The 14,697-nt window shown below is 48.2% G+C and overlaps 1 protein-coding gene across 1 annotated transcript in view; it reads left to right on the top strand.

The window, feature by feature from the left end:
- ANLN (anillin, actin binding protein) overlaps positions 1–14,697 on the top strand; it is a 158,670-nt gene that overhangs the window by 14,876 nt on the left and 129,097 nt on the right. The window contains exon 2 of the mRNA XM_075315129.1: positions 10,244–10,397. Coding sequence (XP_075171244.1) covers positions 10,244–10,397 — 154 coding nt within the window. The remainder of the gene's footprint in view (positions 1–10,243; positions 10,398–14,697) is intronic.

Raw genomic sequence — 14,697 nt, 5'->3', positions numbered from 1 at the left:
AAGCACCAAGGCAGGGTACTCAGACCCCGACTAGGCTCGGAAGCCGCCGTAAAAGTTAAATTCTTGGATTGCGGTCTGCACCTCAGGGGTTCATTCCCAACCAAGTCCCGTTAGAAGGCAACAGCCCAACCCGTCCGGATAAGAGCCATCGCCAAGGTCCAGAGATCCAAGGGCCAGCGCCTGCAGGCAACCGGGCTCTCCCAACACGTACACGCCGGGGAGTGGACTACCCGTGGGAAGCTATAGGAGTCAAACACACACATACAGGTGCAGGGAAACGATAGCCACCATCAACCCGTCCGGGGAGAGTGAAAACACCGCAGCCGACTGTGGGCCCTGTCCATCCAGCCGTTTGGTTTACCAGAGACTCTGTCCTTTTGTGCCTGAGTGAGTACAACAGTGCCATCCGGCACCGCGCTGCACCGTAACGTTGCACCCGCGCTCACCCTGCCTCCCCTCATCTGGCCCCTGCACCTGCTCCTATACCTCCACCCCGACAACCAGGCCCCCGGACCAACAGCCCCTACCCACGGAGGGGTCAACACCTTAGCTGCTCTCCGCTATCGCTCCCGGGATCCCCCGTCACCAGCAGCGGTGGTGCCCACCGTCGCCACAACCCGTGGGTGGCGTCACGACCGACATCCCACCACAAACCTCCCCTTTTCACTCGTGGGCGAGGAGGCGCCGCTCGAGCCCTGGGTCCGGCCCCGTGCTTGAGCCACCGAGGAGCAGAAGCACCGGACCCGAGCGCCAGCGATCCCCAGGCGGGCGGCGTTCCCACTCCTCCGCCCACGACAATAGCATTAACGTGAACCTGTCAGATGCAATATGCACCCAGAACCACGATCAGTTCTGGGTGCATATTGCCAATGCCTGCCTAACAGTCCCAGCATCTAGTAGGTAGCATACATAAAGAGATTTTTAGAAAAAGTGTTTCTAAAGATCCTTTACAATATGCAACTGAGGCAAGCGTCTAGTTGCAAGGGCGTTCGTTCCCTTGGCTAGTTGGTCTCCTTAGCATGTTAGCACGCCCGTGTGGGCGTGCTAACATTCTAATTATGAACAGTGTCAGAGGCATGCTCGATCTCACCGCTCTCTGCTGCCACTGCGGCAGACGCTGGATTTAGGCTCAGTGTGCATGATCAGAAGTCCCATGCGCACTATGAAGTCGGGTGTATGTGTCCCAGCTTCAACCTGGTGTAGTGCGCATGATCAGAAGTGCCGAGACATTCTGATCGTGTTCACTGAGCTGAAAATCAGCGGTGGCAACCGAGTTGAGAGCAACCATGCCTCTGATGCTGCGCATTCATTAGCATGTTAGTACACCCACAGGGGCATGCTGACTAGCCAAGGGAACGGACACCCTTACGACTAGTCCCTAGCTTGTGGTTTTGGGAGCATATTGCACCTTACAGCAGGGCTGTGGAGTCAGAACTCATTTTGGTTGAGTCGGTATAAAATGCACCGACTCCGACAATATATAATAAATTGGGGACAGTAGTGCAATGCAGAGTGTGATGAAAATATTTTCATAGGAATTTGGGAAAGTTATGAAATGTCCTATAAATGTCTGTTCTATTCCTGATCTAAGGCTGCATTCACACAGCGTTTTTGCTGCGTTTTTTGAGGATACGTTTTTCAGCTGCAAAAGCAGATCAGCTTTTTATAAAACCGCATCACCTGAAAAGTTTCTGAGCTCATAAATAATGCTTTCAATACCAAAAGCAGATTAGAAAAACACCACAAACTGACATGCTCATTCTTTGTCAGGATCCTCACAAAACGATGTGTCTGAATGTCCTATCTTTTCACCCATTGCCTTTGCTGGGTGCACAGAGTCACTGCAGTTCACTGAATTATTTTGCCATCAACGTTCGATATGTTTGTGACAAGAAAGAAATTGTTAGTAAGACACTGGCAGTAAAAGATACTAAAGCTCATCACACCAGCCAGTTTCTCCAGGCCTTAGTGGAAAAAGTTCTGCAAGATTAGGAACGCAAAAAAGAACAGGTTCTTGCTATTGTAACGGACAATGCTTCAAACATAAGTACAATTACACTGATGAATGAGAGTAATGAACAACAGCTAGAAGAAAATTTAGGATTCAGTAGGTGTGAGATGGAAGGCCACAGTGCTGTTTATGTAACTGAGGAACAAACAGATATTAAAACAGAACAGCAAAATGATACTTTAGGATTAGATGATCTTGTTGAAGCTGCTTCAAAACACTTTCCTATTCATCACATGCGCTGTGTTGTGCACACGCTGCAGCTGGCAATAAGAGTCTGCAAGAGGGACCCCGGTTTCACACATCTGTCTTTCTTTGTCGCTCCATTGGGAGACCCAGACAATTGGGTGTATAGGCTATGCCTCCGGAGGCCGCACAAAGTATTACACTTAAAAGTGTTAAGCCCCTCCCCTTCTGCCTATACACCCCCCGTGCTCCCACGGGCTCCTCAGTTTTTTGCTTTGTGCGAAGGAGGTCAGACACGCACGCACAGCTCCACAGATTGGTCAGCAGCAGCTGCTGACCATGTCGGATGGAAGAAAAGTGGGCCCATATAGAGCCCCCAGCATGCTCCCTTCTCACCCCACTCTTGTCGGTGGTGTTGTAAGGTTGAGGTATCCATTGCGGGTACGGAGGCTGGAGCCCACATGCTGTTTTCCTTCCCCATCCCCCTCAGGGCTCTGGGTGAAGTGGGATCCTATCGGTCTCCAGGCACTGAGACCGTGCTTCATCCACAACTCCTGTGGAGCCTGCTGGATAGGAGCCGGGTATCGTTCAGGGACATGGTCCTGCTACTTGGAGGTACTCTGTATCCCTGTGGGGACAGCGCACAGCAACACTCCAGCTTTGCTGGGTGTGCTAGTGCACCGGGGACCACGGCGCTGACCGGGTTAATATGTGCCATTACACACTCAGCGTTGCTGAGTGTGTTTATGTATAGAGACTGTCGCACTGACCGCCGCGGCCATGGAAACACTGCGGCGCGGCTGGGACTTGTAGTGCGCCGGGGACTTTCACGCCGGCCGCGCTTTTACGGCGGCCGCGTTTATTACTAGAGTCCCCGGCTTTTTGCGGCCTAGTTTCCTTTCCTCCCGCCCACAGCCCTGACAGGCAGGGGAAGGGCGGGACGCTGCACAGAACGAGCAGCACTGAGGGCTGGAGCATGCTTTGCATACTCCACCCCTCTCACTGTGCACAGTGCGGGCACCAGTTCCCGCTCTTTCTGGGTCACGCCCACGGCTCCCTCCTCTCCTCAGGACGCCGGCAGCCATTCCTGTCAGCTCCTCGGACGCCGCAGAGGGGGACAAAGTCTGGGAGACCCAGGCAGGGACTCTGGTGGCCTCACAACCGCTTTAGGCGGGTGGTAAGCAGCACCTGTGGTGCTAGCCCCATTGTGCAGTAGTGTAATATTATATGTTTATGGTATATATGTTTTACACTGTATGGTGCACAGTTGATTTCTGGCTATATACCCTATTGTGTTACTCAGGGAAGATAATAGCATGGCGCCCACGAAAGGCAGGGGTGCCAAAACACAGGCTTATTATGTTGCCTGCGCCGCATGTACGACCCCGCTACCGGCAGGTTCCACTGACCCTCATTGTGTGCATGTTCGGCCCCTGTGGCACTTACTCAGCCGGAGCCTCTGCTAACACTGTTCAGGTGACGGGGACGGAGTTTGCAAAACTCTCTGAGACTATGGCTAAGATACTAGAAGCCTTGCAGTCCAGGCTGGTATCTCAGCACAGGGACTCTGTTGAATCTTTGTTCCCTGGCCCACCTCAGCTGGACCAACAATGTCCTCCCGGGGTATCTCATGGATCCCAGGCTGAGGGTTCTGACACAGACCCCAGCCCCAGACCGACTAAGCGAGCTCGCTTAGATTTTCCCTCGACATCATCATATTGTGCAGGGTCTCAGAGGGGGGAATCTCTGGTTGATGATGCGGAGACAGCTGATCAGGATTCTGATCCTGAGGCCGCTCTCAATCTTGATACTCCGGACGGGGACGCCATAGTGAACGACCTTATTGCGTCCATCAATCGTATGTTGGATATTTCTCCCTCAGCTCCTCCGGTGGAGGAGTCAGCTTCTCAGCAGGAGAAATTCCGTTTCAGGTTTCCCAAGCGTACAACGAGTATGTTTCTGGACCACTCTGATTTCAGAGAGGCAGTCCAGAATCACCATGCTTGTCCAGATAAGCGTTTTTCTAAGCGCCTTAAGGATACACGTTATCCTTTTCCCCGTGACGTGGTCAAAAGTTGGGCTCAGTGTCCCAAAGTGGATCCTCCAATCTCCAGACTGGCAGCTAGATCCATACTTGCAGTGGAAGATGGGGCTTCACTCAAAGATGCCACTGACAGGCAGATGGAACTCTGGTTGAAATCCATCTATGAAGCTATCGGCGCTTCTTTTGCCCCAGCGTTCGCAGCCGTATGGGCGCTACAAGCTATCTCAGCAGGTCAAGCGCAAATTGACGCAGCCACACGCACGTCCGCGCCACAGGTGGCGTCCATAACCACTCAGACGTCGGCATTTGCGTCTTACGCTATTAATGCTGTCCTGGACTCTGCGAGCCGTACGGCGGTTGCAGCCGCCAATTCGGTGGTACTCCGCAGGGCCTTGTGGCTACGGGAATGGAAGGCAGATTCTGTTTCCAAAAAGCGCTTAACCAGTTTGCCAATTTCTGGCGACCGATTGTTTGGCGAGCGTTTGGATGAAATCATCAAACAATCCAAGGGAAAGGATACATCCTTACCCCAGCCCAAACCGAACATACCCCAACAGAGGAAGGGGCAGTCGAGGTTTCGGTCCTTTCGGGGCGCGGGCAGGTCCCAATTCTCCTCGTCCAAAAGGCCTCAGAAAGATCAAAGGAACTCTGACGCATGGCGGTCTAAGTCACGTCCTAAAAAGGCCACCGGAGGTGCCGCTACCAAAGCGGCTTCCTCATGACTTTCGGCCTCCTCACTCCGCATCTTCGGTCGGTGGCAGGCTCTCCCGCTTTTGCGACGCCTGGCTGCCACGGGTAAAAGACCGTTGGGTGAGAGACATTCTGTCTCACGGTTACAAGATAGAGTTCACCTCTCGTCCCCCGACTCGATTCTTCAGGTCATCCCCGCCTCCTGAGCGAGCCGAGGCTCTTCTGCAGGCGCTGGGCACTCTGAAGGCAGAAGGAGTGGTGGTCCCTGTTCCTCTTCAGCAACAGGGCCACGGTTTTTACTCCAACTTGTTTGTGGTCCCAAAGAAGGACGGGTCTTTCCGTCCTGTCCTGGACCTGAAACTTCGCAACAAACACGTAACGACCAGGCGGTTCCGGATGGAATCCCTCCGCTCCGTCATCGCCTCAATGTCCCAAGGAGATTTCCTTGCATCGATCGATATCAAAGATGCTTATCTCCACGTACCGATTGCTCCAGAGCACCAGCGCTTCTTGCGCTTCGCCATAGAAAACGAACACCTGCAGTTCGTGGCACTGCCGTTCGGCCTGGCAACAGCCCCACGGGTTTTCACCAAGGTTATGGCTACTGTAGTAGCGGTCCTCCACTCTCAGGGTCACTCGGTGATCCCTTACTTGGACGATCTCCTGATCAAGGCACCCTCTCAAGAGGCATGCCAACTCAGCCTCGACGCTACCCTGGAGACTCTCCAGAGTTTCGGGTGGATCATCAATTTTCCAAAGTCAAATCTGACACCGGCCCAATCGCTCACATACCTTGGCATGGAGTTTCATACCCTCTCAGCGATAGTGAAGCTTCCGCTGATCAAGCAGCGGTCACTACAGACAGGGGTACAATCTCTCCTTCAAGGCCAGTCACACCCCTTGAGGCGCCTCATGCACTTCCTGGGGAAGATGGTGGCAGCAATGGAGGCAGTTCCTTTCGTGCAGTTTCACCTGCGTCCTCTTCAATGGGACATCCTACGCAAATGGGACAGGAAGCCGACGTCCCTCGACAGGAACGTCTCCCTCTCTCAGGCGACCAAAGCTTCCCTTCGGTGGTGGCTTCTTCCCACTTCATTATCGAAAGGGAAATCCTTCCTACCCCCATCCTGGGAGGTGGTCACGACGGACGCGAGTCTGTCAGGGTGGGGAGCGGTTTTTCTCCACCACAGGGCTCAGGGTACGTGGACCCAGCAAGAGTCCTCGCTTCAGATCAATGTTCTGGAAATACGGGCAGTGTATCTTGCCCTGAAAGCGTTCCAGCAGTGGCTGGAAGGCAAGCAGATCAGAATTCAGTCGGACAATTCCACAGCGGTGGCATACATCAACCACCAAGGCGGCACACGCAGTCGGCAAGCCTTCCAGGAAGTCCGGCGGATTTTGATGTGGGTGGAAGCCACGGCCTCCACCATCTCTGCAGTTCACATTCCAGGCGTGGAAAACTGGGAAGCAGATTATCTCAGTCGCCAGGGCATGGACGCAGGGGAATGGTCCCTTCACCCGGACGTGTTTCAGGAGATCTGTTGCCGCTGGGGGGTGCCGGACGTCGACCTCATGGCGTCCCGGCACAACAACAAGGTACCGACGTTCATGGCACGGTCTCAAGATCCCAGAGCTCTGGCGGCAGACGCCTTAGTTCAGGATTGGTCGCAGTTTCAGCTCCCTTATGTGTTTCCTCCGCTGGCACTGTTGCCCAGAGTGTTACGCAAGATCAGGGCCGACTGCCGCCGCGTCATCCTCGTCGCTCCAGACTGGCCGAGGCGGTCGTGGTACCCGGATCTGTGGCATCTCACGGTCGGCCAACCGTGGGCACTACCAGACCGACCAGACTTGCTATCTCAAGGGCCGTTTTTCCATCTGAATTCTGCGGCCCTCAACCTGACTGTGTGGCCATTGAGTCCTGGATCCTAGCGTCTTCAGGGTTATCTCAAGACGTCATTGCCACTATGAGACAGGCTAGGAAACCAACGTCCGCCAAGATCTACCACAGGACGTGGAAAATTTTCCTGTCGTGGTGCTCTGCTCAGGGTTTTTCTCCCTGGCCTTTTGCCTTGCCCACTTTTCTGTCCTTCCTTCAATCTGGACTGGAAAAGGGTTTGTCGCTCGGCTCCCTTAAGGGACAAGTCTCAGCGCTCTCTGTGTTTTTCCAGAAGCGCCTAGCCAGACTTCCACAGGTACGCACGTTCCTGCAGGGGGTTTGTCACATCGTTCCTCCTTACAAGCGGCCGTTAGAACCCTGGGATCTGAACAGGGTGCTGCTGGTTCTTCAGAAACCACCATTCGAGCCAATGAGAGATATTTCTCTCTCACGCCTTTCGCAGAAAGTGGTTTTTCTAGTAGCAGTCACTTCACTTCGGAGAGTGTCTGAGCTAGCAGCGCTGTCATGCAAAGCCCCTTTCCTGGTTTTTCACCAGGACAAGGTGGTTCTGCGTCCGGTTCCGGAATTTCTCCCTAAGGTGGTATCCCCCTTTCATCTCAATCAGGATATCTCCTTACCTTCTTTTTTGTCCTCATCCAGTTCACCAATGTGAAAAGGATTTGCACTTGTTAGATCTAGTGAGAGCACTCAGACTCTACATTTCTCGTACGGCGCCCCTGCGCCGCTCGGATGCACTCTGTCCTTGTCGCTGGCCAGCGTAAAGGGTCACAGGCTTCCAAATCAACCTTGGCTCGGTGGATCAAGGAGCCAATTCTCGAAGCCTACCGTTCGGCTGGGCTTCCGGTTCCCTCAGGGCTGAAGGCCCATTCTACCAGAGCCGTGGGCGCGTCCTGGGCTTTGCGGCACCAGGCTACGGCTCAGCAGGTGTGTCAGGCGGCTACCTGGTCGAGCCTGCACACTTTCACGAAACACTATCAGGTGCATACCTATGCTTCGGCGGATGCCAGCCTAGGTAGACGAGTCCTTCAGGCGGCGGTTGCCCACCTGTAGGAAGAGGCCGTTTTACGGCTCTCTTACGAGGTATTATTTTACCCACCCAGGGACTGCTTTTGGACGTCCCAATTGTCTGGGTCTCCCAATGGAGCGACAAAGAAGAAGGGAATTTTGTTTACTTACCGTAAATTCCTTTTCTTCTAGCTCCAATTGGGAGACCCAGCGCCCGTCCCTGTTTTTTTGTGTACACATGTTGTTCATGTTGAATGGTTTCAGTTCTCCGATATTCCTTCGGATTGAAGTTACTTTAAACCAGTTTATAATTCTTTTTCCTCCTTCTTGCTTTTGCACCAAAACTGAGGAGCCCGTGGGAGCACGGGGGGTGTATAGGCAGAAGGGGAGGGGCTTAACACTTAAGTGTAATACTTTGTGCGGCCTCCGGAGGCATAGCCTATACACCCAATTGTCTGGGTCTCCCAATTGGAGCTAGAAGAAAAGGAATTTACGGTAAGTAAACAAAATTCCCTTCTTTCGCCAGTTTGGCGTATGCGGCACACTCCAATACAGTGTATACAGTACAGTGGCAGCGCGACAAACGACGGTCACATGCTGTCATGTGACCGGAGCATGTGACCCGGATGTTGTGGCGCTGCCACTGTAGTGTATCGTACTGTACTGGCGTGCGCCACATCCGCCAAAACGGTGAAAAGCCGGATGTGTGAAACTGGGCAGACATGCTGGAAATCTGATTGGAAAAGTAAGGAAGTTGGTTATTGCCGCCAGAACCCCTAAAATTGATTCCATCTTGAAGAGACGTGCTGTGAAAGGGGCAATGGTTGATCAAGCCACTCGGTGGGAAGCACTTATTTAATGAGTGAGCGATTGCTTGAACTAAAATCGTTTCTTATGGATATGGTGAACCCTCAAGTAACCTTAAATTAAGGTCAATGGACACAAGTGGCTGAATTGAAGGAATTGCTTAATCACCCATTTACCGTGACTGAAAAATTACAAGCTGAGGATTTAACTCCTGGCATTTTCATTAGGGAGTGGAAGAACTTGCTATTTTGCCTGTCCCAAAGAGGAGGTTTAATCGCAGATGTCATTTCTGCTTCAATGAAACGGAGAGAGACACAGCTATTGAAAAATAAAATTCTTCTGGCAGCTGTTTATGTGGACCCAAGTCATCGTATACTGCTTGATGATCAACAGCTTACTAAAGGATTCAAATTGGGATTCTGATCTGGCATAAATCCTAAGTCATATGCAAAGGATTGTTAAAAATCCACTTTTGACTTTTAGGATTGCTACTCCTAATAGGCGGTGCTGCGCTAGAGTTTGTCTCCTTTCCTGGAGAGACAATTTAAAGGAAAAGAAGCTTTGAGTGAGGTAGCAGTTAGGATGAGCAGCTACAGGACTGCCAGGTGCAAGAGGACTTGGGGCCTGACAGTGCTACTGCTGCCATATCTTCATCCTCATCAGATGAGGAGTTTAACTTTGACAAGTATTTGGATGACGTGGAACAGCAAAGCGTTGCTGCAAGGAAAAAGATTTCACGGTCTCCTATAGCAGCAGATTGACCAGGTTTCAGTAAAATTTTTCACTTGCTCTCAAAGAAATAGAAAAATTCAACCGTTCATCAAAACTGACACTGCATGAGGGAATTCCTTTATACCCGGAAATTGTAATACTGGAGATATCAGGGATGTCGTGATTAGAGGCCGCTTAGGCTCCTTCCACACATTTGTTTTTTGCCATCAGTCACAATCCGTCGAATTGTGAAAAAAAAACAGATCCAGCGCTGGATCCGTTTTTTTCCTCATTGACTTGTATTAGCGATGGATGGCCTCACGTTACATCCGTCGTACGACAGATCTGTCGACAAATGTGACGGGGACGACGTCAATGGTAACGTTTTTTTTCTGTGTGAAAAAACGTCTCTCCCATTTTCTCATTCGCTCGCTCTCTCTCATATAAGTGCATCTACTTACCTACTTGTTTTCTATCCCTGCCCACTTCTAACATTGATTGCCCTGGCTTTTTAGAGATGCATGTGTGGCTATGGCAAGGGTGCACCAAGCGCCCGTACTTGGTTTGAACAGTCATTCTTTGCTGAGTCCCTTTACTTCTAAAGTGATTACCTTCCTAGAGTATTATTCATAATGGAATTTCCTTTAGTTTTTGGGTTTTTTTTTCTATTCCTGGTGAACACCTTTTACAGGAAAAAAAAGCCAAGTTGCAAGAAGGAAGGGAAACATACGGCCTTCCGCTTCTGTCGGTAGTGACAATTGTTCATCTCTCACTGGACATTCTCTTTAGAGTAGTAAATTGATGTTTATAGATCAGCATGTTATTAAAGATGTTAACAGTATTTTTAGTTTTCTTCATTTGTAGTAATATATTTTTATGTCTCATGCATTAATAGAAATTGCTTGAAAGGACGCGAGCCCGAAGAGAGAATCTGCAGAAGAAAATGGCAGACAGACCAACAGCTGGAGCACGGGCAGCAGCTCTGTCCAAAAGACCAAGAGAGCCCCTTACAGAGACAAATCATCAGCCTCCTAGAGCGGCTGAAGAAGGTGAATGAATATGCCATTATCCCTTGAAAAATGTATGAAGCGCTGCTTAGAGGGTTTTATGTGCAGAGGGGAATTTGAGACAAAACCTACAGTCGATTTACTGAGGTGCAGTTAGTTTATAAAAAGGTGTATACTTCTTCATTAATTTGGTCCTTTTTTTTTTGGCAATAATAAATTTCCTCCACAGCATTAGTAATGGTTTAAATCCCTCCACCAACAGCTTGAAACCATTGGTTTATTATATATCCTTTAAAGTTAGGGAACCTAAAGTGACACTCCATTATATTTTTGTATTTAGCAGCTGGTGTGGGGGCTTTAAATGTAAGTTAACCCCCCCCCCATTGTAAGGGTATGTGCACACATTGCAATTTTGTTTCTCCAGCAAAAAATGCGCCTCTAGACAAAAAAACTCCAGTGTTTCATCGAGTGCGCCGGAGGTCACAATTCAATGGAACTCTAAAAGCCTCGCTGTCTGTCATGGACTTGTATTGAGCAGGGCTGTGGAGTCGGTAAGCCAAACCTTCGACTCCGACTCCGACTCCTCAAATTCTCTTGCACCGACTCCGACTCCGGCTCCGACTCCGACTCCGGCTCCGACTCCGACTCCTACATATATTGCTTAGTTAGGTGAAAAATTTATTGTAGTACATGAACATGTGTATGTGAACATCAGACATTTAATAATTTTTATGATACGATAATCAAGATATTTGGATAGAACATAAAATATATTTATTGGAATACAACTTTAGAACACAAAAAACTGTAATAAATTGTAAATATGTAATACACTATGTAATATACAGTAGATTACATATATATCTTGTGTGTGTATATACACTGTGTGTATATATGTATATATATATATATATATATATATATATATATATATATATATATATATATTACATATTTACAATTTATTAGTTTTTTGTGTTCTAAAGTTGTATTCCAATAAATATTTTATGTTCTATCCAAATATCTTGATTATTGTATCATAAAAACAATTAAATGTCTGATGTTCACATTGTACTACAATAAATTTTTCACTTAAATATAAGCATTATACTAAATGTTATTATTTAGTAAAATATTCAGCACATTCTGCATTGCACTCCTGTCCCCAATTTATTATATATTTTAGGAGTCGGAGTCGGTGCATTTTATACCGACTCCGACTCCGACTCCACCAAAATGAGCTCCGACTCCGACTCCACGACTCCGACTCCACAGCCCTGGTATTGAGACCCAGTGACATACCGTCTGACTTCCAATCAGGCAGAAGGTATGGGCACAAGATCATCACAGGAGCAGAGCGGCACCGAAAACGGTGAAGCTGCTGGAAGGTGAGTATATGGCGGGGCAGAGGACTTGCATTTAATTTGCCACTCCAGACGTGAAAAAAACCCCAAAACCGCTGAAGTGGTGCTTTTAAAGAATTTGTGATGAATAAATGACCTATTGTTTAACACCTTCCGACATATACCCCAAGTTGGTGTCAATAAAACTGTTAGCTTGCCATGCAAAAAATCAAGCACTCACACAGTTCCATCACATGAAAAATAAACTGTTCAGATCGGACAATAGAAACCTTTTGCTGCCCACTGTAAGATTCCCACCTACATCTCCAAACTATGTGTAACCTGTAAAAACTTGTAAAAGGCCTTATATAGAGGGCTAGCTCATAAGGATCAAGAAAACCTATAAATAACATGAATTTTAAGCCAAGATAAAAAATAGCCTTTATTAGAACAGAAAAATTGGCAAAAAACATAGATAAAAGAGAAGGAGAAGATACACAATTAAATTAGTCCCTCCACGGGAAAATTGCCCACATATACAAAGCACAAGAGATGCAGAAATACAAGCGGTATGAAAAATAAATGTGGGGAGATACTATATCTCTCAATTAATGAGACAAATGCAATGATTGCTAAATATGTCCCACATATGAAAAAGAAAAACCAGTACACAGGATTATCCACTAGAGGTCTGCAGTGGCTACAATCCAACTGTATAAATAGATTTAGTGTGCAATAATTGCAGATTCCCCGTATCAGATGGTGACCATTAATCCCTCCAGGTCTTTTTGCTCCCTGCACTTTTGCAGCCAGACAACAGGTCCTTATTATATTTTCCTGGCTGCTTTTCCACTTTATTTGCAGTATCTGTTTTTTTGAGCCCTCACGTGTAAATGTTTTCTATCTATGCATTGCTTATTTATTTCTTATCTACCTTCTTTCCTTTTGAGTTATTTGCAATAGCAAATTATATGAATTTTGGTTCTGCAAATTTTTATGTACATTATACAGTTGGATATTATCTATGTAGAGACCTCTAGTGGCTAACACTGGGTATTGTTTTTCTTTTCTATATGTGGGACGTATTTATCAATTATTGCATTTGTTTTTTTTTGTGGTCTCATTAATTGACAGATATAGTATCTCCCCACATTTGTCTGCTTTATGTATGTATGTACATGTATATGTATGTATGTGTGTGTATATATATATATATATATATATATATATATATATATATATATATATATATAATATATATTTTTTTTTTTTATATATCTATCACATGTATTTGTGCGTCTCTTGTGCTTTGTGTATGTGTGCAATTTTCCTGTGGAAGGATTAATTTCATTGTGTATATCCCCTTCTCTTCTATCTGTTTTAACATTTTTTGTTCTAATAAATATTTTTCTTGGCTTAAAACTCATGTTGATTTATAGGTTTTCTTATACTGTATGTAACCTTTACCTGCTTTACCTGGTAGTATACGTAGTCAGTCTGGCCCATTAGGAATCACAGTAACCAAAGTCTTCCACAAAAAGTGATTAGTCCAATCTGAGTCATTAAACGATGTAGGAGAGTGGAACAAACTAGTCTTGGCAGCAAGCAACCAACAAACCAATGTGAACTGAACAACGAGAAGGAGCTGCTGACGTTCCAAAATAGTGATATATCCTTGCTAATCATTCATTAAAATTTCTCCTTTTCTTCACAGACCTTTTTTCCCCTTTATATATATATTTTTTTCTTCTTTGTTTAATGCGAATGTGCTAAATTTGATTGGCTGTTTGTGGATTTAAATACTTCTCTGTAATGTCTTGTGCTACCCTATGGTTAAGGGCGCTGTGTTCCGGAAACGCGTCAGGGCCACATGTTGTGTGCGCCTTGGCACTATGTTTTAAGCTTTCTTTTTATGAAACAATTTATAGTTTACCTTTTAATGTAGGAAACCAGAGCTCCAATTATTTGGAACTAAATTCGGTTTTCCCCTCCTCCATTGTTGTGTTCCTGACTTTGATGCGAGCCCACGTATTTCCCTGCATGTGTCAGCTGATCTGATAAGCCAACATGTGCACCTAACCGTTAAAGAGAAACAATCAGCAGGATTTTCCTATATAACCTAAAGCTAGTGCTATACTGGCACTATCAGGCTGATTCTCTACATACCCGTAGTGGTCAGCTTGGATGTTTAGGTTTTGAAATCCAAAAAAGTAAAGTTTATAAAATCGGCAGCTTCTTGAGTGACAGCAGCTGAGGATCAGATTATATCTGCGAGGGGGGTATACGTACCGTATTTTTCGCTTTATAAGGCGCACCGGATTATAAGACACACCCCAAACTTAGACATAAAAAAAGGGAAAAAAAAAAAGAAAAGTGGGGTCCGTCTTATCCGGTGTTCTCTTACCGGAGGGGGGCAGCAGTGGTGGTGTAGCGGGGTCACAGGAGGCAGAGGTTGTGCTGGCAAGCACGGCGGGTCAGTGGCAGCGGGGTCCGGGGTGGCAGGTGTCGTCCGGGGTGGCAGGAGCCGGGGGACCCGTGGTGGCAGGAGCCGCGGGGCCCGTGGTGGTGGCGGCAGCAGCAGTGTCGGCGGGTGAGTCATGCAGCAGGCCGGTGCAGTCAGTGTCCTCTGTCCCGGTTCAAATAATGGCGCCTGCGCAGGTGGAGCTCTCATCCAAGGGCTCCATCTGCGCACGCGCCCGCTGCAATCATTTGAAACTGGGACCGCGGACAAACTGGGTAACTTGCTGCACAGCCGCCCGCCCCGCACGCACAGAGTGGCAGCCAGCAGGCTACCCGACCGCCCTGTGTGCAAGCGGCCAGGTACACAGCACCCGGCCGCCGCCCGCACACAGCACCCGGCCGCCGCCCGCACGCAGCCACGGGTATCCGGCTGCCACCGCACGCAAGCACAGGTACCCGGCCGCTTGCACACAGGCACCCGGCCACCCGATCACCGCACAGACAGTACCCCCAGGTACCGCTATATTCGCTTTATAAGA

Source organism: Anomaloglossus baeobatrachus, chromosome 6, assembly GCF_048569485.1.
Source record: "Anomaloglossus baeobatrachus isolate aAnoBae1 chromosome 6, aAnoBae1.hap1, whole genome shotgun sequence".
Lineage (NCBI taxonomy): Eukaryota > Metazoa > Chordata > Amphibia > Anura > Aromobatidae > Anomaloglossus > Anomaloglossus baeobatrachus.
This window is presented reverse-complemented; position numbering and strand designations above follow the sequence as displayed.